Raw genomic sequence first — 23,850 nt, forward strand, 5'->3', positions numbered from 1 at the left:
TACTAACATCTTTAAATTAAAATTTATATTTGTGATCTGCACTAAATTTCCTTCTCAAGGTAGTACCTACATTTTGTAGTTTTTGCAAGGAGTAAATTTAATTTGCCCTTTTCCCCCCTTTTTTTAGAAGACAGAGTCTCGCTTTGTTGTCACCCAGGCTGGATCATAGCTCATTGGAGCCTCGATCTCCTGGGCTCAAGCAGTCCTCCTGCCTCAGCCTCCTGAGTAGCTGAGACTATAGGCACATGCCACCATGCCCAGCTAAGTTTTTAATTTTTTTTGTAGAGACGAGGCCATGTACTCTTAGCTACACTGGTCTCCAACTCCTGTGCTCAAGTGAACCTCCTGCCTCAGCTCCCAAAGTGCTGGGATTACAAGTGTGAGCTATTACACTCGACCACTAATTTGCTTATAAGACAGATTTGCCTGTACTGAGGGATCAAAGTTAAGAAAAATAACTTCCTGTGACTGCCATTTCTGAGGACCTGCATTGCCTTGTAACTTGTAAAAGGATATTTTGAAGTTAGTAGAATGTCACCTTACTACCTGGGTGCAAGGCTGTACACTGCCCAAGTGGTCAGAAAGTGAGCTGGGGTTACTTCTACCTAAAGTGGTCCTATAAACAGTCCCTACTGCAAAGGTGTACCCTCATACTGAAAATACCAATTTGGCCTTTTTATATATGCTTACTTCAGTATAACTTCTGTCTACTTCTAGAAGTCATACCTGCTGTTTGACTTGGCTAGTGCATCACTATCCCACTTTAGATAAAAATTGGGTTGTACATAGGTGACTGATTTGCCCAAAGAGTGGTATTTTGTTTGTAACTAATTATTCTGGTAGAAGAAGCCAGGGAAGGCCAGGCGTGATGGCTCACGCCTGTAATCCCAGCACTTTGGGAGGCCAAGGCAGGCAGATCACCTTAGGTCAGGAGTTTGAGATCAGCCTGGCCAATGGCCAACATGGAGAAACCCCATCTCTACTAAAAATACAAAAATTAGGTGGGTGGTGACACGTGCCTGTAATCCCAGCTACTCGGAGGCTGAGGCAGGAGAATCACTTGAACCTGGGAGGCGGAAGTTGCAGTGAGCTGAGATCGCGCCACTGTACTCCAGCCTGGGTGACAGAGCGAGACTCCGTCTCAAAAGAAAAAAAAAGCCAGGGAAGATCTATTATTTTTCTTTTCTTAAAATAAACTTTTTTAAAAGACAGTTTTAGGTTCACCGTAAAATTGAGCAGAAAGTACAGTCAGACAGTGTCCACTTACCTCCTCCCCTCCCACCCCTCCATGCGAAACCTCCACTATCCTCATTGGAAATCACAGGATACATTTGTTTCAATCTGTGAACCTCCATTAACACATTATGTGCTTCTAGTCTCCAGAAAAATTTAGGCATAAGATATACTTTCTATTTATGAATGTCAGCCCTTCTTTCAACTTTGTAGGAGGAGAATTGTCATTACTGTCTTTTTTCCTGTGGTAGGTAAACAGTAATTTATAAGTTGTCCACTTTGTCTGTATGTTAATATGACCTTGGTTTACATTAGGGTTCATAGTTTACATTAGGGTTCACACTTGGTGGTATATATTCTCTAGGTTTTGACAAATGTATACTGACATGTATCTGTCATTGTAGTATCATCTTCTGTGCCCTGCCAGTTTATCCCTCCTCCTTGACTATCCCGTCAATCACTAATCTTACTACAGTTACCGTAATTTTGCCTTTTCCAGATTGTGATATGTGGCCATGCAGTATGTAGCCTTTTCAAATTGGCTTCTTTCACTTAGTAATAAGGTGCTTTTAAGGTTCCTCCATGTCTTTTCACAGCTTGATAGCTCAATTCTTTTTAGCATTGAATAATGTTCTATTGTCTGAATATACCAAAGTTTATCCATTCACTGATTGAAGGACATCTTGGTTACTTCCAAGTTTTGGCACTTATGATAAAGTTGCTGTAAACAGCTGTGTGCAGGTTCTCGTGTGGACGTAAGTTTTCAGTTCATCTGAGTAACTACCAAGAAGCCCAATATGTTTAGTTTTGTAAGAAACTGCCAAACTGTTTTTCAAAGTGTGTTTACCATTTTGCATTCCCACCAGCAATGAAATGAGAGTTGGCTCTTGCTCCACATCCTTGCTAACATTTGATGTTGTCAGTGTTTTAGATGTGGCCATTCTAATAGGTGTATATTGGTGTCTTGTTTTTTTAATCTATGCTTCCCTAATGACATATGATGTTGATCTTTTCATATGCTTAATTTTTCATCTGTATATCTCCTTTGATGAGGTGTCTATTTAGGTATTTCCCCATTTTTAAGGCAGGCTGTTCATTTTCTTCATTTTCTTATTGTTTAGTTTTAAGAGTTCTTTGTATATACTGGATTACAGTCCTTTATCAGATGTGTCTTTTGCACATATTCTCCCAGTCTGTGGCTTGTGTTCTCATTTTTTGACATTGTCTTTTCCAGAGAAGTTTTAAGTTCTAATGAAGTGCAGCTTATCAATTATTTTTTTCAAGGACCGTGCTTTTGCTCCTGTATCTAAAAAGTCATTGTCATGCACAAGGTCATTTAGATTTTCTCCTATGTTATCTTTTAGGAGTTTTATAGTTTTATATCTTGTATTTTGTCCTGTGATTCATGTTATGTTAATTTTTGTGAAGGGTGTAAGGTCAGGGTCTAGATTCATTTTTTTTGCATGTGGATGTCTGCTTGTTCAAACACCATTTGTTAGAAAGACTGTCTTTTCTTCATTGTATTGTTTTTGCTCCTCTGTCATAGATCAGTTGACTTTATTTATGTGAGTCTATTTCTGGACTCTTTGTTATGTTTCATTGGTCTGTTTGTCCCTTCTTTTGACAGTACCACACAGTCTTGATTACTGTAGCTTTATAATAAGTTTTGAAGTCAGTTAGTGTCGGGCGTATGACTTTGTTCTCCTTCAGTACTGAGTTGGCCTTTTTTTTTTTGCCTTTCCATATACACTTCAGAATGAGTTTGTCATTATACACAAAATAATCTGTTAGGATTTTGACTGTGATTACATTGAATATATAGATCAAAGATCAAGTTAGGAGAACTGACATCTTGACAATAGTGAGTCTCCTATCCATGAACATGAAATATCTCTCCACTTCTTGAGAGGTTCTTTGATACAAAATCAACTACAAAAGTCAGTGTCATCTCTTATACCAATAACAGTTAAGCTGAAAACCAAATGGAGAATACAGCCCCACTTACAATAGCCACACAAAATGTTGAATACCTAGGAATACACCTAACCAAGGTGTGAAAGATCTCTATGAGGAAAACTACAAAACACTGCTGAAAGAAATCATAAATGACAAGCAAATGGAAAAACATTCTATGCTCATGGGTGGGAAGACTCAATATCATTAAAATGGCCATTCCGTCCAAAGCTTTCTATAGATTTAACACTGTTCTTATCAAACTACTAATGTCATTTTTCACAGAAGTAGAAAAAAAATTCCAAAATGTATATGTAACCAAAAAGCCTGAATAGTCAAGGCATTCCTAAGCAAAAAGAACAAAGCCAGAGACATCACATTACCTAATGTCTAATTATACTACAAGGCTACAGTAACCAAACCAGTATGTTACTATTATAAAAATAGGCACACAGACCAATGGAATAAATTAGGGAACCCAGGAATAAAGCAGCACAGGCACAACCAACTCACCAACTCATCTTCAACAAAGTCGACAAAAATAATCAAGAAAGGATACTCTATTCAATAAATGATGCTGGGAAAACTGGCTAACCATATGCAGAAGTGTAAAATTGGACCTCTCACCATATATAAAAATTAACTCGGTGGATTAAAGACTTGAATGTAAGACCTGAAACTATAAAAATTCTAGAAGAAAACCTAGGAAATACTCTTCTAGACATTGGCTTAGGCAAAGAATTTATGATGAAGACCCCAAAAGCAAACAGAACAAAATCAAAAATAGAAAAATGGGACTTAATTAAACGAAAGAGCTTCTGCACAGCAAAAGAAACTATCAACAGAACTAACAGACAACCTACAGAATGGGAGATAATATTTGCAAAGTATGCACCTGACAAAGGACTAATATCCAGAATCTATCAACAAGGAAAAAAACCAATTCCATTGAAAAGTGGGCAAAGGCCATGAACAGACACTTCTCAAAAGACAACATACAAGCAGTCAAGAAACATGAAAAAATGTTCAACATCACTAATCAGAGAGATGCAAATCAAAATCACTATCAGATACCATCTCACAGCAGTCAAAATGGCTATTTCTAAAAAGTCAAAAAGTAAAATATTGGCAAGGTTGTAGAGAAAAGGAAACATACACTGTTGGTGGACGTGCAACTTAGTTCATCTCCTATGGAAAGCAGTTCAGAGATTTCTCAAAAACTAAAAATAGAACTATGATTCCACCCAGCAATCCCATTACTGGGTGTATATCCAAAGGAAAATGCTGGGCATAGTGGCTCACACCTGTAATCCCAGCATTTTGGGAGGCTGAGGTGGGAAGATCACTTGAGCCTAGGAATTTGAGACCAGCTTGAGCAACATAACAAGCCTCCATCTCTACAAATAAGTTACCCAGGTGTGGTGGTGTGCACCTGTAGTCCAGCTACTCAGGAGGCTGAGACAGGAGGATTGCTTGAGTCTGGCAGGTCAGGGCTGCAGTGAGTTGTGATTGTGTCACAGCACTCCAGTCTGAGTGATGAAATGAGACCCTGTTTCAAAAATAAATAAGAAATCATTTCACCAAAAAGACACGTGTACTCATATGTTCATAGCAACACTATTCACAATAGCAAAGACATGGAATCTACCTGTGTGCCCATCATCAGTAGAATGGATAAAGAAAATGTGGTATATGTACGCTGAGGAATACTACACAGCCATAATAAAGAGCGAAATCATTCTGCACAGGTGCAGCAACATGGATGCAGCTGGAAGCTGCTACCCTAAGCAAACTAATGCAGAAACGGAAAAACAAGTATCACATGTTGTCATTTATAAGTGGGAGCTAAATTTTGGGTTCACATGGAGAGTAAATTGGGAACAAAACTCCAAAAGGAAAGAGAGAGGGTAGGGGGACAAGGGCTGAAAAACTTCCTATTGGACATTATGTTCATTCTGTGGGTGATGGAATCAGTAGAAGCCCAAAGTTCGGCACCATGCAGTATACCCTTGTAACAAACTCTCAAATGTATCCTTGAATGTGAAATAAAAATGAAAAAAAAAAAGTTTTTTTGAGTTCTTTCATCAGAGTTTTGTAGTTTTCTTCATACAGATGTACACATTTTGTTATATGATACCTAAGTATTTCATCTGGAGGGAGTACTAATGTAAGTGGTGATTTTTTAATTTCAAATTCCACTTGTTCATTGCTGATATATATGAAATCAGTTGACTTGTGTATTAACCTTGTATCCTGCAACCTTGCTATAATTGCTTATTAGTTCCAGGAATGATTCTGTTAATTATTTTGGATTTTCTACATGGATGCAAACTAAAAGTTTTATTTCTTCCTTTGCAATCTGTATACCTTTTATTTCTTTTTCTCATCTTACTTCATTAAATGGCTAGGACTTTTAGTACAATGTTGCGAGTGGCAAGAGGGGATATCCTTGCCTTGTTCCTTATCTTAGTGTGAAGACTTACTGTTTCTCATCATTAAATGGTGGTGTTAGCTGTAGGTTTTTTGTAGATGATCTTTACAATTGAAGAAAGTTCCCTTCTTTCTTTGCTGAGAGTTTTTATCATGAGTGGGTGCTGGATTTTGTTAAATGCTTTTTCTGCATCTATTAATATAGGATCATATGTGAGGGCCCCTCTATGGCTGGCTCCCCAGGAATTTTTAACTCTCAGGCTTGTCAACGCTAAGCATCCATTAGAGTTTAGTTTCCTATGGAGGTTCCTGCTAGAAGGTTTCCCCTTTAGTAAGTTGATGTTGTTTATTTGCCTCTCTCTTTCCAATTTTAGGGGTTGGTGCTTTGCCTGATGACCCCACCTCTCTGACAGATCTAAGAAGAGTTTATTCTTCAGCTTTTAAGTGAATAAAGATGATAAATGTCCTAGTAGCTCATTTGTCTACTTCTTGAAAACCAAAGATGCTGGTGGATACTTGACAGACCTACAAAATACTACATAAAACATACAATACACAAAATAGGTTCTTACAAGTATAACTCAAGTAAATGGTTCTTTAGTATAGTAGCTGTTTGATGAATGGATGTATGTTATCCAAATGCTAATTTTGTTAATTAAAAGGAATGAAAATTATTTTTGTATTATAGGAGAATGTTAAACGTAAAGACCATATTGATCATCAGAAGGATAAAGTTGCTTTAACTCTGGCTCGTTTAGCCCGCCATGTTGAAGTGGAGAAACAGCAGAAAGAAGAGAAGAATAGAGCATTCAGAGTATGTGGCTATTTTAATCAGTATTTTATGTAATTAAAAATTATTTATAATAAAGGTTGTAAAGAGAAACCTTTAATAAAAAAAATGATTTAATCAAAGCTCAGCATGTACCCTAGATTGCTCATAAATTTCGTAGTAATTGATAATAGCTTTTTACATTTATTTTTAGTTTGTTGGATTCTTATCTGTATATAGGAAAAGAAGAAAAATAGAATTAACTGAGTGGACTTCATTTTTGAGAATTAAAAATAATGAATTTCTCAAAGCAGATGAGCAGTTAACAAGTTTCTGGTTATTTTATAAGAGTGAAAAGAGTTTATCAGGGCTTTTATAGATATAAGCTGTTGAAAGATTATTTTCTACTGGATAGAACCAGACTGCTTTCTCAGATTTTAGCTTATCCTTCCAAATTAAATCCATTACTGAAAGGAAGAAATTTGAAGCAGGTTTGTAGATGAACTGCTGTGTGGAAATGAAGCCCATTTTTAGAATCTTGCATGATATAAATTTTTTCTTTGACTTGCTTTAGAAGGCCCCAAATGAAATTACTTAAAGAATTCCCTCAATACTGACAAATGTCCTTTAGGAGCAGAATGTTGATACGTTGGGTAAAAAACTCCATACTAAAGTACAAAAATAGAAATTTAAACCATGCCTCTGGCCAGCAGCTGTTTAGATTTCAGTAGATCACTAGTTTTATAGACTTTGGGTTTCATTCTGTGAATGGATAGTTTAGAGATTCTCCCAGGTCAGAATAAGCACTATGATTTTGTAATTTTAACATGCATGTTTTTGATTCCTTATTCCATTGGTTATTATAATTTGTGTATTTCTGTAGCATCCTAATCTGTTATAAAATGGTGTTTAAATTTAGAAATAAGCTAGTTTGAGGGCTTTTACTTTATGATGTAATATCAATTAAATTAGACTATGGTATTCTAATTGTATGTTTAAAATGCTTATTGCACATATACATATGTGCACACAGACACACACATATATGCAAACACACAAAATATTATTTTTATCCCGGCAGAAACACTATTCAATTTTAAGGAAGTTCCCGCCCACCCCCCCCAGAACTATAAGTATGTTGTTTGATTTTTTTTATGTGTCATATCTCTTTGACAGAGGAATTACTTGCAAACTGTCTTACTTTCCCTCAGGTTTCCTAAGTGATGCTAGCTTCTTTTCCCAGGCAATCTTAATGGCTACATAGATAATAAAGTTTTTGTGATGAGCCCAGAATCTTGTATAGTCACTGTGACAACTAAGTTTTTTCTTAAGGGTAGTTTCTGCCTCCACCCATGTAAATGGTCATTCATTTTATTAAATACTTTACATTGAATATCTTTTTAGAAATTTTGAAATTTTGAATTTTTTGTTTAACCAGTTGGAAAGAATAAATTTGTCTAGATTTCATTCTTCTTTAAGGAAGAAAATGACTCACATAGCAAGCTCATTTCTTGCTATCCAGCCATAATTTTGTTTTTCTAACTTGATTCCCTTTATGGATTACTTATTTTTTAAAAGTAGATGACAAAACAACAACAACAACAACAAAAAAAAAAAACCACCCAGAAATGAAGATAATGAAACTGAAATAGAAATAATTTTTGAAGAATTCTAGTGAATGATAATTCTGGCTAAATTTAGACACTGTAGAAAATGTCTTTCAACTATTGTAGGCCTTTGTGAATTGTTGGTGTCTTCATTATTAAAGTAAGTTATCTTACTTTTGTGCTGGAGAGGTTTCAAAGAAGAAAAAAGGAATATTCATTAAAATCTTCACTGGAGGCTAGACCTGGTGGCTCATGCCTATAATTCCAACACTTTGGGAGGACGAGGCGGATAGATCACCTGAGGTCAGTAGTTCGAGACAAGCTTGGCCAACATGGTGAAACCCCGTCTCTACTAAAAATTTAAAAAAAAATTAGCCAGGTGTGGTGGCACATGCCTGCAATCTCAGCTACTTGGGAGACTGAGGCTGGAGAATTGCTTGAACCTGAGAGGCGGAGGTTGCAGTGAGCCAAGATCGTGCCAGTGCACTCCAGCCTGGGCGATAGAGCAAGACTGTCTCAAAAAAACAAAACAAACAAACAAAAAAAACCCAAAATCTTCACTGGATACTTCACTTTCAGAGATCACGTGTTGTGCTTACCATTTGACTAGCTACCAGCTTTGTGTATTGATATTCCAGGAGTTAAGACGACTTGCAAGAAAGGGTGTAACCCTGAAGTTTTTGAAAGTTGCTTTGTGATAGATAAAAAGGGTGGCTAATTTTAGGATGATTTCAATAAGTGTTTTTTGAGCATTAACTATGCATGTTCATAGAGTTCAAATTCTATTGTAAGAAATGCCAGAGAACTTGAAAAAAAAACCTATTTAATTTTAATTATTGGAAATTGTTAAAATAAGTATGCTAGTAGTTGGTATGTAGTAATATTTAATCTCAATTATTTTACTTTAATTGAAGGGTTTTTATTGTAATGGATTATTGCAAGGAACTTTGATAAATTGTCTAATTTAATATATAAGATGGCTTAGGATATATCTTATCGGGCTATTGCTTTCTTTGGATAGGCTAACTTTGATTTTACTATTGTTTGTTTCTTATTGCATGTTATTCAGTATAGTGATCCTGTTGGATACACTTTAAAAAAGTATTTGGTGATTTTTGAAGTTGGGATACTGCATACTCTATGTATGAAAAATACAGTGCACATTAGCACTTTAGGACTTTAGTAGTCCTACATGAAAGTAACCTTTTAACTTTTGTGTTAAAACTAGTGTTTCTATACTTAATTTGATTACAGAGAATTTAAAAAAAGGCATGTAATGCATATTAACATTCATGAGAAGTAGTATTCCATGGCTCTAATTTGAACAATGTCATGTAGATTTTCTTCAGATTAAAATCTTGATCCACTCTTTCCCCTCACTTATCCTTCCTGATAGAAAACCCTGTTACACTGATAGGTAGGCCACACATTATTATGGTTTATATCTTACAAATCCAGTGTTGCTGACTGTGATTCTTTTTGAAGTACATGTAAATCTATTTGAGAGGCAGTATGATTATACTCGTTAGTGCATGAAGTCTAGAATCAGATTGCCAGGGTTTGAATTCTGACATTGTTATATATCCTTGGGCAATTTATTTGACCTCTCTGTACGTCAGGTTTTTCATCATAAAATGGGAACAATAATACCTAAAATCTAAAGTCTTTTTAAAACTGCCTCACACATGGTTAGTGGCCAATAAGTGTTAATTTTAATACACATGATTAGAAAATATACAAATAGTTTTATGGATAATATAACTAGAAAGATTAGGCTTTTAGCAATACAGAGCATCTAGTTCAGCATTGTCATTGGCCTGCTGCCTGCTATAAATAAAGATTTATTGGAACACTGCTACACTCACTTGTTTACATTTTGTTTGTGGCTGCTCTCCTGCTACAATGGCAGAGTTGAGTAGTGGCAGTAAAGACTCTGGCTTGCAAAGCTGTAATGAAATATTAACTAGCCCTTTGGAAAAGTTTGTCAACCCTTGGTCTAGATGGCAACAAATGCTTTATACTGGCACATATTAAGTGCTGATGAGTTATGTTATTAATATTACTCAATGAACAAATACTTTTTAGGTTCCTTCTGTATGTTTCAGATTAAATATGGAAAATTTGAAAAAATACATAAAAGTTTGAAAATAATCCTTTAAATGGAAATTCCTAGAAGTAGCCTTAATAACTTTTAATACATCTATTTTCAGGCTTTTTTTTCCTCTGCAGATATAGTTGCATATGGATTGAAATTATTCTTTGTTTATATTTTGCCTCATTTGTTTAATACAATTTGGCAAACTACTTGATATCAAAAGTATATTCCCACACCTTTGAAAAATTTGGCTAATGTTTTTAATGACATTCATCAAATGTACATACCATAATTTATTTAAATAATACCCTGTTGTTAGGGATGTAGGTTGTAGTGAATTTTGTGCAGTAACACTGGTATACACATCTTAGAGCATGCATTTTTATTTTGATGTATTTCTTTGGCATAAATTTCTAGATGTGGAGTTCTGGGGATAAAAAGTAATCAGTATTTTCTGATCACTAATGTGTCAAAATCCTTTTCTCAAGGAAAACAGGTTAGTAATCTTAATTGAGTTTTTTCTTAATGTCTTCAGGAAAAAATTGATTTTCAGCATGCTCATGGGTTACAAGAATTGGAATTTATTCGAGGACATTCTGATACAGAAGCAGCAAGACTGTGTGTGGACCAGTGGCTAAAAATGCCAGGTATTCTTTAGAAATTACACTAAGGTTACCTAGCTTCCCCAAAGCCTTAAGGCAGAAAGTACATCTGTTTTATGCCGTTGCTAATAAGCATATAAGGTATTAAATTTTGTTTCAGTGATACTAATATCACCTCATAATGGCCTACTTTATAATGGCCTACTTTGCCCATTGTCTTTCTTCTTTGGCACAAGTATATTTGAGTATAAGCAATATAGGTCATACCTGAGCTCATTAGATATTACTCATTTATTCATTTATATATTTAATAGTTCTGCATGAAGTAGTACATATGTCCACGGGAGGTGTGTAACAGATTATTTGAGGTTCTTAGCTTCTCTAAGGAAATGGAATTTAAACTGAGATCTAGAGGATTCATGTTTACTTATGTATTCATCAGTGCAGCCTATGTAGATATTTAATAAGGAAGCATCCTCATAGGAGACTTGTCAAAACATTGGGTAGCTTCTTCATTACTAACTCTTTGCAGATCTTAGATTCCTTGAAGAGTTGCTGTGGAACATTTCTTACTCCACCAGATAATTTGGTGGCATTTTCAAGAGCCAGTAGGAGAGTCCCACTATGACAACTTTCCTGTCTTGTCTTGAAGAATATCTACTCTGCCTTTAAAGGGTCAGGATATCCACAGAAACCTTAGCTGTGGATTTAATCCAACAAAGTTTAATTGCAAAAGGTCACAGAAATATCTATGCATGCAATGCTTAACTTTGTTGAATCTAGGTATCTTGGATTCTAAAGTTACTTTTCAAGGGCTTTCCTTTGAATAGGATCAAATTGCCACTTATAAAAGAATTCTAATAATTTATATTTATTGGTACTTAGCAGTTCATTGCATTTGATACCTGACATAATCAACATTTTTGACACTTGGCCACCCCCTGAAACTATATTTTCTCCTTATCAACCTGCCTGTGCCTCGCAAACTCCCCTCCTGCCCCCAAAAACCTTTTTCTTTGTTTTCTTCTTATTTGCCTGTGGGGTTTATACATGGCCAACAAATGATACAGTACTAGGGATTGCTGAGTTAATATGGTTATTGTATATCATGTCCAATTATGTGATAAGCCTATCTGGATTTATTCTATATAAGTTTGGTTGCTCAGCCATCTGTGATCTCAGTTCTTTATTCATTTCACTAATACAGTATTTATTTTGTTGGATTGATCCGTTGATGTGTCTGTCTCTTCCACCTGACTATATGCTTCTTGGGCACAAAGACCAAATCTTACTAATACTTTTTAGTGTCAATTCCTTAAAAGAATGCTCAGCGTAGAGATACTCGATAAATGTTGGTTGAATTTTTATAGAGGTAGGCTATAAATATTTGCATAATGAACACAGAAAGGAAGCCTAGAACTTGGGTTCCAAATCTTACTGTTATTAAACAAAAAAATTATATGACGTTCCAGATCTACTTTGGCAAAAGACACATAGAAAATATGGTAAATGGTTTTGCCTCTTGGGGTGTTTTTTGAAAGCTTATAGTTTTAAAAAATCCCTCTTCATGTACATTCAGTTCTCAGTGGAAGAACTGAATGGCTAGCTCAGTGGTGTCATCTTTGCTGCATCAGAATATTCTGGGACCTTTTAAACAGATGCCTACACCTCATTATCTCCAGAGATTCTTATAGGGCATCTGTACTTTTGGGAAAGATCCCTAGGTAGATAGGAAAATGGGCTAGAACTAGAAGACTTTATCATCTCTAAGGTCTCTTCTAAAAATTATCTCATGAGTCTGACACTTTCAAGTCCTATATAGAATGGTAGTTGGGCCAGTAATACGCCCTTCAAGCTTAATATCTGGCCTCCAGATTGTCAGAATATTGTAATGCATTGTAAATTGAATCTTGAGCATCTGTTTTTGTATTTCCCTGAGCAGGTCAAGTAGGATCAAATGAGTTATTTAGCTGTGTCTTTATGGTACTTTCAAGATTAGTGTTTTCTCTGCCTTTCAGTACTGGCTTTTTGATGGCTGATGAGCTTAAGCCTGGAGTTAAGGTCTGTAGTTTTGCTCTTTTTTGTGTGATGGGCTCAGCTTTTTGCTTGGTCTCTAAGGCAGTGTAAAAATAAAGTTTGGAATCTATTGCTTGAACAGCTGCTATAGTATTGGGCTATATTTGGTATGGTGCTATTCCATAAATGAGCTTTAGAGAGTGCTGAGATCCTTTAAGAGCATGTAGCTGGGGAAAAGAGAGAGGAATCACTGTTCTCTTTAATTATAGAGAGTGAGATTCTACTTCTCAGGAGCATTAAAGGACTCATTCAGTCTACTTCAAAATACAGTACTCAGCTGTTATAATTCAGTTCTTTCATTAGAAGTATTTTAAGTACCTTATTTATAATTATTCTAATGTTGGACAATCCATTCTTTATGGATTTTTAGAGTTGGCCAGTTTGCATAAATTTGAATACTTAGTATTATAATTTTTTAAAATGCTGCCTGTACTATTTAAGAAAAAAACTGTTTAAATCTCTGTATTTTGCCTTTCCATGGGGAAGCCTCCCCACCCTTCCACCCAGGAATTGGCTTCTCCAACTTTATTTTTATCCAGAGCCATTATTTATAGCTGAATAAAGGTCCTAATAGGAAACATCTGGAATGTGGATGGACAATTATAAAAGTTGTCATAATTCTTACTACATTAAGAACGTTAAAGATAAAAAAGTATATTGTCATTTTAATGCCTCTTTAAGACTAAAATATGATTAATTCCATGCTGTCCATTATTTGTTATCAGAACATATTTATAAACATTTTGACAGTTTGATAGAGGCATTCCCCCAATAAAGACTAAAGGAGAGGAAAAGCAATTAAAACCTTAATCACATATAATGATTTTGGGATTTAAAAATCATATTGTCTTAAGAGAATAATTCTATTTAAATGCTTAGGGCTTTGTAGAAAATTCAATAAAGATAAATATTTAGTTTTTTGCTATATGAAATATTCAAAGCATTTGAGCGAAATAGTCCACAAGAGATAGTAATAAAAGAGAGAGTAATCAAACTGTCTTTGAATCAGAATACTTGTGGTTGTTTTGCAATTGTTTTTATACGACTTAACTCTTTAAATTTTTCTTCATATATCATGTGTTGGGAGTTTCCTTGAGGACATTTGGCTGGGGGATTCATCTACAAGTTTTGTGACTTTAAGATCAAAATTACAAAGAAAGAAAGGGGTGAAAAATGGACCAGGATAAAGGAGGATTAATTAATTAAGAGAAGAAAATGGTAGACAAACTATTTCCTAATTGGCTTTTTAAAGGGAAAAAGAGAAAGGACAAAATAGGATAAGTAGAAAGGGGAGAGATATCAACAATAAGTAAATCTCTGCTTTGTGTTCTATAAATTTGTTATCCCTTGCCCTTATATTACTTGATGTCCAAATTGGAGCTGATTGATCAGTGGCTTGATTCCTCAGAAAATAACACACTTACCCTCCTTGCATCCCTGCTGTTTTCACTCCATCCTCTCTACCCCAGTTATGTTGTTTAATATAATTTTCATAGAGCTCAGACCCTTTATAGTGTAGCTAACTTTATAATACAGCTAAAATAGTTAAAAGAGAAAATAAGACTTAGAGGAAAAGATCCGGCTGGGCACAGTGTCTTATGCCTGTAATCCCAGCATTTTGGGAGGCCAAGGTGGGAGGATCACTTCAGGTCAGGAATTTGAGACCAGCCTGGGCAACATTGAGAGACCCTGTCTCTACAAAAAATAAAAATATTAGCTGGGCATGGTGGCATGTACCTATAGTCCCACCTGCTCAAAATGAAGGGAGTAGGGGCGTAACCTTCTAATGCATTTGGTCTTTAACACATCTTAGCTGTTGAGCTTAAAGAAAAGGATTTTTTTTTTTTTTTTTTTTTTTTTACCTAAAGGGTATGCTACTTGGAGCTGGGCATGGTGGCGTGCTCCTGTAGTTTGAGCGACAGCAGAAGGATTGATTGAGCCTGGGAAATATAGCAAGATGCCCATCTCAAAAAAAAAAAAAAAGAATGCTACTAGGTGATATTAAGGACTTTTTTTGGTCACAACTTATTTACTTTTAGATTATTATATCTTTTATAAGAGAGGTAAACAATTATAATTAGAATCATCCAGTTGATGCTATATCATAATTTTCATTGTTTTGTCCTAATTTTGATCACTAGCCCAAAGGATAAGTACTGAAATAATAACCTAAGAATTCATATTCTGATGATACAGGACTCAAAACAGGCACAATTAATTCTGGAACAAAAAGTTCATTCCGAAGAGGAGGCCAAATGCGAGTGTCTGGGAAACCAATTTTATGTCCTATAATGCACTGTAACAAGGAGTTTGACAATGGGCACCTTCTCTTAGGACATTTGAAAAGGTAAGTAGGGTATTCAGAATAGTGAATGCTGAGGATCTAGTGAGCTACAAAGTGATTTCATAAAATGAAAGCGTAATGCACCTTTGCCATTATGATTATATAGCTTTATATTCCAAACTCAAATTATTTTGTGCCATTATGATATAATTTTTTCAATTGGTGAAGTCAGATTCTTCTAGTGGGTGTACCTTTTAGCTTTATGGGTATAGCTTTTAAATATTGGTTTTTCCCTGATATAGCTTATAAAGTTCTAAACAGACTTTTTCCATTGAAATCCAGATAGGTTAGTTTTAGAGAAATCCTGTCCATAAATGTAAGTTTCAAGAGACAAGGAGCACGTACAGTTATTTGGTCTAGCCTGAAGAAAGGTAATAGGCATTACAAAATAAATGTTAAAAGCAAACTAATGTAAGCAAAGTTAATAATAAAAATTCTATTTATTAAAACCTATTTTATCAATTTACTGAGTTTGGTGGTGTTTTTTGTTTTGTTTTGTTTTGTTTTTTTTTTGAGATAGGGTCTTACTCTGTTGCCCAGGATGGAGTCCAGTGCAGCTTCCACCTCCCAGGCTCAAGGGATCCTCCCATCTTCCCATCTCAGCCTCCTGAGTAGTTGGGACTACTGGTGTACGCCCCCACACCCAGCTAATTTTTGTATTTTTTGCAGAAACGTGGCTTTGCCATGTTGCCCAAACTGGTCTTGAACTCCTGACCTCAAGCAGTCTGCCCACCTCAGCCTTCCAAAGTGCTGGGATTACAGGCGTGAGCCACCACGCCCAGCCAGTTTACTGAATTTTTGAATAGTGAAGCTTGAGAAAGTAGGTATCAAGGGAAGGTTGTATTAAACGTTTGAATCCCCATAGCCTCCCTTTCTAATAGTTGAAGAATGGGAAATTGAGAGTCTGGGGCTCTAAGCCATTGTCTTTCCCATATGTCTTACTGTACTTATGCCTTACCTTATCAAGAGAAGCTTCTAGAGGGAGTTGCAGCATTCTGTGAAAAACCACATAAAGTCAAAGCTGGACCTGGGGTCAGGGAGGGAACAAAACTCGGTAGCATACTATATCTTAGCTAAAGTGCTCCAGGCAGTTTAAAATAATGCAGATTTATTAAATGTTAAAAATGAACATTAAAAGGATTAAAAGCCATTAGGGGAAACAAGTGTACTAGAAATCTTAGCATGAGATTATTATTGCAGTGATTTATTTAAAGTTAGTTGTAAGTCTTATGGTAACCAAGGCAAGAAGTAAAAGACGCTGGACTTACGATTTTCAAACGGGAAGTTTACCAGTTTGGTAAGAAATGCCTAAATCTGTTTTACCAGCTAGTTAGTACATATGAAATCTTGCATTAACTTTTACTCACTTTCTGAGGGAATTGCTGAGCATATGGGAACCACTTGATATTTACTATATATGAAGAACATTACTTAATATTTCAGTAGAAAAGTGCAAAGTTCTGAATGTGTGTGTGTATGTGTTTAGCTTCACAAATGAAGTGACATAGTTGTTTCCCTAGAAGGCAGATTTATCTAATGTTACCTCTCTTTTGCTGAGTAGGTTTGATCACTCTCCATGTGATCCAACAATTACACTACATGGACCTTTCTTCAGCTCCTTTGCTTGTGTAATATGTTATAAAAAATTTGTTACTCAACAGCAATATAGAGATCACCTTTTTGATAAGGTAAGAGCATGTCCTAAATTAAGAGTATTATTTTTCTAGATAGCCGTGGAGTTAAGTGTAGGTTTTTTCATGCTGCTCTTAAGCTTGCAATTACCAGTGATACGCATAAGTATCAAAACTGTGATTGTCAGTTGAAAATAAAATGATTTGGGCCATTGAGTTATTATAGGCAGGTAAACTTGATACCTTACAATCAGCAGTCCTAGAGATTATCATCAAAATCCTTTCATGGAGTTGCTCTGTGAAATTAAACTACCTTGTTCAAGATGCACTGAGTGAGTCACTTGATGAGAACCAGAGAACCCTGTTCTTAAGTCCACTGTCTTTCACTGCTTGTTGAAATGTTGGAGCCATATAGTAAATGACAAGTTATTAATGCTAGTTTTAAGGAATATAACTAGTATTTAAAAAGCTATGTTATATAATTCTAATTAAGTGTTAAATCTTAAGGGATACGAGTTGATTCATGATATGCAAATCCATGTAATACAGAACTCTAATGGGTTTTTACCATATTTGATAGGAGGTATCCTTAATGACTTATTAACATTGCAGAAGTAATGTATGTTCATTATGGAAAATTTTTAAAATATTAACAAAGACAAGAAATCACACTTAATCTCACAGAGATAAGGACTGTTATTAACATTTTGATATATGTGTTTTTAGTATTTCTCCATATATAGATAAATGTTTTTACGTAAGGTATCTAAATTGTTTTGTGATTTAAGGCAGTGTGTTGCAAACATACAAGCTTAAATAATCATCAAATCAGTGCATACATTTCTACATTTTAAATCAATGAATAATTTTCTTCTGTATGAATATAATATTTAATAAATTTCCCATTGGATGTATTGTTTTCTATTATTAAAAGCAATGCCATATTAAATATTCTATTAACTAAAAACCTTTGAGAATATCCATATTTGGATATTTGAGTAAATGTCAAATTGGATTTACCAAGTAAATATTAGATTTTGAAATAGTAAAATATTTATTCAGTTATGTTTTCTGAATTTGCTTCTATCTAGAGCTATACCTGGAAAGTAACATGGAGAATAGCTTGGATTCTGTGTAGGTTCACAGCAGAGAATTAAAGCTTGCATTCTAAGTTTATCTAATTGAATTCTGCAGTCCTCCCCATCTTTGTCCTGGCACTAGAGAACATTTCCAGAACAGATGTGCATCTTGAAGCAGATTTTATTTTACATTTTTTCATGAGTTTTTGAGAGCCTGTGTCTTGTTCATTGACTAGGCCCTGTAGTACAAGAGAACTTAACTGTAGTTCTTATACACAAGGAGCTTGTGCTCTGGAATGAACAAGCTTTAATGGTACAACATAAGTGAAATAGGAGTTCAGAGAAAGGGGAGAGAAGTATGAGAGAATTTGGCAAAGCTTTATGGAACAGAAGAGGTTCTCCAGGACTGGATTTGGATAGATGGAAAGTAAAAATGATAGAATTCTAGGTAAAATTGCAAAGCCTAACCAGAATAGTGACTGTAGGAATAGATAGCATCCAAAAAGGAGTTAATATAGCAGGCCTGAGACTACTGTTTTTACAAAGACTTCCTTGCAATGTTGGCTCTTGGCTGGTGTATGAAAACTTGGATTTTGAGAGAGTTTCTTCCATTCTCTTTATATGAGTCGCTTACTGTGCAAACAGTAATACTGTGCAGTGTAGTTTATGCAGAACACCTGCTTTCCTTATGGGAGCCTGGAATTTTGGTACATGCTAGGCAGAGGTTTCCTATATGACCAGACCCCAGTAAACACCTTGGACTCTGAATCTATAATGAGCTTCCCTAGTAGACAGTAGTTCACATGTGTTATCACAGCTCATTGCTAGGGGAATTAAATGTGTCCTTTGTGACTCCTTTGGGGAAGATTTCTTGGAACCTTGTACCTGGTTTCCTCTGGACTTTGCCCTTTGTGCTTTTTCTCTCTATTGATTTTACTTTGTATCCTTTCATGCTGAGTTTAGTGAGTCCTCCTGACAAACCATTGAATCTTAGGGTAGTCTTGGGGATTCCTAACAAAAATAAATAGTAACATGATCATAAAGGCACAGGATTTTAAACTTGATATTGGCAAGAAGGAACTATTATAGAATAGTGACATGATGAAAATAACACATTATTCTTTTAGAGTTAGAAGGACTTCTAATTCTAGAGCCCAATTCCTTCTCTTTTTTTAGAGACACTGAAGAAACTGAGTGGCATTAGAATGGCAGTATTGTTCAGAATGGATTCAAAGATGTGGATAAAGAGACCAGTTTAGATGACTTTTGCAGTAATTTAGCTCTGAGATGAGCCAATGGCTAATTAGGTAATGGCATTCAGAATGAAGACCTTAAAGTGAAACCAAGAGACATGTTGAAGAAAGAAATGATAGGGTTATCCATTTCCATGACAAATGGAAGATTTGGGGAAAGAAGGGAAAAAAGGTGAAAGAGAACTACATTCCATACTTTAGTGTTTGCAATAGGTTACTGATGTTCTGCATTTTTCAGAATTAGAGTTCTTTCAGGACATGTTTCCCTATTCCAGGTACTGAGTGTTTTCTCTACTATAATGAGTATATATGTCTGTTTTCTTTAGTAAATTTGAGTAGGTAGTTTAACTTTAAAATGAGTTACTTCACTTATTTTTTTCCCCATATTTCATTAATTTTTTTTTTTTTTTTTTGGAATCACACATTCCATGCTGTTTTGCACTCCTTTTTGCCTTCTCTCTAAGAAGAAGATTTATGACCTTCACCGTTCTGAAAAGCTGTATGGTAACATAGAAAGGGCAAAGGCTTTGGTATCAGACAGACCTGGGTTCCACTGTTACTTTTATTAGCTTCATGTTCTTAACAGGTTACTGAATCTGTGAGTTTAGCTTCTTCATCCCTAAAATGGTATCATTATACTTACGTACGAGATTGTTAAGAGAAAATGTAATACTGTATAAAGCACTTCAGGCCTGACCCGTAACCCTCAATGATTGCTTATTCCTTGATATTTGTCACTACAAGGACCCTAAGGAAACTAGTATGCATGGGGGGTTGTAATTGCGTCTTTTAAATTAACCAGAAGAGGTCACTAGAAGATTGTATAAGCCTTGCTGTTTTTTATAGGTATGAATTCTGTTTTGTAAAGATGGCAGTTCCCAATGAAAGAAAGTCAGATTATTCACACTTTGCATTGTTTTCCTTGCTTCCCTCCCCCATTTTCTTTCATCTTCAATTTCTTCCCTCTAGAGTAGGCCTTCTCAAACTTTAATGTACACACAAATCACTTGGAAATTTTGTAAAAATGCAGATTCTAACTCAAGATGTCTCAGGTGGAGCCTTAGATTTATATTTCTAACAAGCTTTTAGGTGATGCCATTGCTGTCGTTCCTTGAGTCATACTTTGAGTAGCAAGTTTCTAGTGGCTTTTGACACCTAAATCCGTCCAATGGCTATATCACTAGATAGCACACTGCTTTTCTTCCTTTTGTGTGATAGTGGTGGTAGATGTACTGTAAGCTCCTTTGTACCTCAGTGTCATTTGTGAGTTGGTTGACGCTACCACTGGTTATTCTGTTTCTAGGGCTACTGTATCATCTAAGGTGACTTTTCTTCTTTGCTAACCCATCTTCCCCATCCCTAGGCAACCACTAAGCTACTTTGTGTGTCCATGGATTTATCTATTCTGGATATTTTATGTAAAAGGAATCAAACAATATGCAGCCTTTGTGACTAGATTGTTTCACTTGTCATAATGTGTTTCAAGGCTTATTCATATTGTAGCATGTATCAGTACTTCATTTCTTTTCATTGCTAAATAATATTTCATTGTAAGTACATATGCCGCATTTTATTTAACAGTTCATCAGTTGATGGACATTTGGGTTGTTTCTACTTTTTAGCTGTTATGAATAATGCTTCTATAAACAAACATCCAAGTTTTGTGTAAACATACGTTTTAAAATTGCTAGGTCATATGGTACCTTTTTAATTTTTTTGAAGAAATGCCAAACTGCTGTCTAGTGCACTGCACCATTTTACTTTCCCTCCAGCAATGTTTGTGGGTTTCAGTTTCTCTACATCTTATCCATACTTACTACCTGTCTTTTTAAATTTAGCCATTCTAGTGGATGTGAAATGGTATTTTGGTTCTACCTTTTTTTTTTTTTTTTTGAGACGGAGTCTCGCTCTGTCGCCCAGGCTGGAGTGCAGATCCGCTCACTGCAAGCTCCACCGCCTCCCGGGTTAATGCCATTCTCCTGTGTCAGTCTCCCAAGTAACTGGGAGCACAGGCGCCCGCCACCACGCCCGGCTAATTTTTTTTTTTTTTTTTTTGTATTTATCAGTAGAGACGGGGTTTCACCGTGTTCGCCAGGATGGTCTCAATCTCCTGACCTCGTGATCCGCCCACCTCGGCCTCCCAAAGTGTTGGGATTACAGGCGTGAGCCACTGCGCCTGGCCCTACCTTTTTTTTTAAGACGGAGTCTAGCTCTCTTTTGCGGGCTGGAGTACAGTGGTGTGGTCTCCACTCACTGCAACCTCTGCCTCCCGGGTTCAAACGGTTCTCCTGCCTCAGCCTCCTGGGTATCTGGGATTATAGGCGCCTGCCACCACACCCGGCTAATTTTTTGTATTTTTAGTAGAGACAGGGTTTCACCATGTTGGCCAGGCTGATCTCGAACTCCTGACCTTGTGGTCTGCCGCCTCAGCCTCCCAGAGTGCTAGGATTACAGGCATGAGCCACCATGCCCAGCCCTATTTTTTTTTTTTGTACAAGTTTGTATGGTGTCTTTTAATGTAACCAGAAATATGGTAAAAAGGAATTGAGCACTTTAACTTATCAGATATCTTATTTCCCATTCCTTCTCCCAATTTGTAGAATGTATTTGCAGGTATGCCATATATATATATAATTTTTTTTTTTTTTGAGAGAGAGAGAAATGGGGTCCTGCTATGTTACCCAGGATGGTCTCAAATTCCTGGGCAAAGCAGTCCTCCCAACTCAGCCTCCCAAAGTGCTGGGATTACAGGTGTGAGCCACTGCTCCTGGCCAAGTATGCCATATTTTTGTAACAAGTATATTCTAATAAAATTTTATATAGAATCACATTTTGGTTCTGTTGAGCAAATCATCTAAACAACTTTATGTGAGTTCATTTATAACTCACAATTAAACTAAAAATGATTTAATGAGTTTAGGGTTCTTCGATCAGGAGAAATATGTATAAATTGGTGGTTACTAAATGCCTTTATTACTCTTATCATTTAGAATCTTCAAATTGGAATGAAAATGTCCTCCTTGGTGTTATTTCTTCTGTGTGGCACTCATCAAATTGAAACAGGAGGGGAGTGTGGTGGGGAGGGTGTAGTGACGGCAGCATAGAATTCATAATGAGTATTGTAAAGCTGGGTTTAAATGGAAGTTTGTCTTTTCTATGGAGGGGTACAACTTGGGAGGAGGGGTAAGTTGGTTGACTTATCAGAAGTTCAATTTTCTCATTTCTAAATAATGAAAATGGTACCTTATGGGGTTATTATGAGGATTAAGTAGGTAAACATATTTAGAACCTCAGTGTAGTTCCTGACAAATGCTCAGTATAAATAAAAATTTTTTATCTCTCTTCTGGTTGCATCTCATAAGCACTCCACAAACTATACTGATGGTTCTAGTGTTAATGATAGTAAATATGAGGCACGATACAATCTTTAAGGCTATTACTCTAAAGACTATTAACAAGAAGTTAAATTATATTTATAACAAGCACACACAAATATACGTACACTTATAAATACACACTTTTTAAAATTTCCTATTTTAAGATAGAGGAGGCTCTTAACAAGGTTTAGAAACTTAGATGCTAGAAAAGACATACTTATTTGACTATGTCAAATTTTAAAAGTGACCATAGGCCGATCACGGTGGCTTATGCCTGTTATCGCAGCACTTTAGGAGGCCAAGGCGAGAGAATTGCTAGAGTCCAGGAGTTAGAGACCAGCCTGGGCAACATGGAAAGACCTTGCCTTCACAAAAAATAAAAAAATTAGCTAGGTATATTCGTGTATGCCTGTGGTCCCAGCTACTTGGGAGGCTGGGATAGGAGGATTGCTTGAGCCCAGGATGTCAAGGGTGCAGTGGGCCAGCCTGGGTGACAGAGTGAGCTCTTGTTTCAAAAATAAGTAAATAAGACTATAAACAACATATATATTTGAAAAAATATTGCAAAATGGAAAATGAGGCAGAGAATTAATTTCAGTAACAGGACTGATACAAATTGACCAGAAGGAGAAAAAACGAAACAATTGAGAAATAAAGCTAAAGAATATGAATAAAAAATTCACATAAGAACACATCTGGGTAGCCAAGAAATGTATGAATAAATGCTCAAACTCACTTATAGATAGGAATTGCAAATTAAAGTACCAATGAAGGCCAGGCATGGTGGCTCGCGGCTGTAATCCCAGCACTTTGGGAGGCCAAGGCGGGTGGATCACTTGAACCCAGAAGTTCGAGACCAGCCTGGGCTACATGGGGAAACCCTGTCTCTACCAAAAATACAAAAATTGACCTGACAAAAATGAAAAAGATCTGTAATATATATTACTGCCAGGCTCATTCAGTACTAGGGGATATGTGAATTGGTATAGCCTTTTTGAAAACCAGTCATACGGTGTCTTTTAATATTGAAATATATATACCCATTAGCCCTATAGGGCTACTCTTGAGAATAAGAAAAAAGCACCTACCAGTAAGAATATATATTCAAGGATGTTTACAAGATCATTATTTCTAGTGGGAAAAAAAAAATCAAAACTTAAGGAAAAAACTGTAAATAAATGCTGATTGAGTTGAATAGATTCACACCCTGGCATAGTTTGCAACCATTAAGAAGCATTAATTAGAGATGCACCAGCTGAATTTTAGGGATTTCCTTTAGGTACTATGGAATGAGAAAACTGATAGGCAGAAGAGCCTATAAAATAATATTTGATAAAACAATGACATTCCCCCTTATTTCTATGTGTCTTTGTAACTGATTAAGCATGGATAAATTTATGG

At 35.9% G+C, this 23,850-nt stretch overlaps 2 protein-coding genes across 7 annotated transcripts in view; one reads left to right on the forward strand and one right to left on the reverse strand.

The window, feature by feature from the left end:
• The window catches only part of DST (dystonin), a 1,587,602-nt gene that overhangs the window by 653,500 nt on the left and 910,252 nt on the right, over positions 1-23,850 (reverse strand). The window lies entirely within an intron of this gene.
• Positions 1-23,850, forward strand: part of ZNF451 (zinc finger protein 451) — a 376,340-nt gene that overhangs the window by 322,136 nt on the left and 30,354 nt on the right. For all 6 annotated transcript variants that reach the window (XM_050788773.1, XM_050788775.1, XM_050788772.1 and 3 more), the window contains 4 exons: positions 6,305-6,430; positions 10,623-10,734; positions 14,962-15,112; positions 16,671-16,797. In XM_050788773.1, the coding sequence (XP_050644730.1) occupies positions 6,305-6,430; positions 10,623-10,734; positions 14,962-15,112; positions 16,671-16,797 (516 nt within the window). The remainder of the gene's footprint in view (positions 1-6,304; positions 6,431-10,622; positions 10,735-14,961; positions 15,113-16,670; positions 16,798-23,850) is intronic.

Source organism: Macaca thibetana, chromosome 4 (assembly GCF_024542745.1).
Source record: "Macaca thibetana thibetana isolate TM-01 chromosome 4, ASM2454274v1, whole genome shotgun sequence".
NCBI lineage: Eukaryota > Metazoa > Chordata > Mammalia > Primates > Cercopithecidae > Macaca > Macaca thibetana.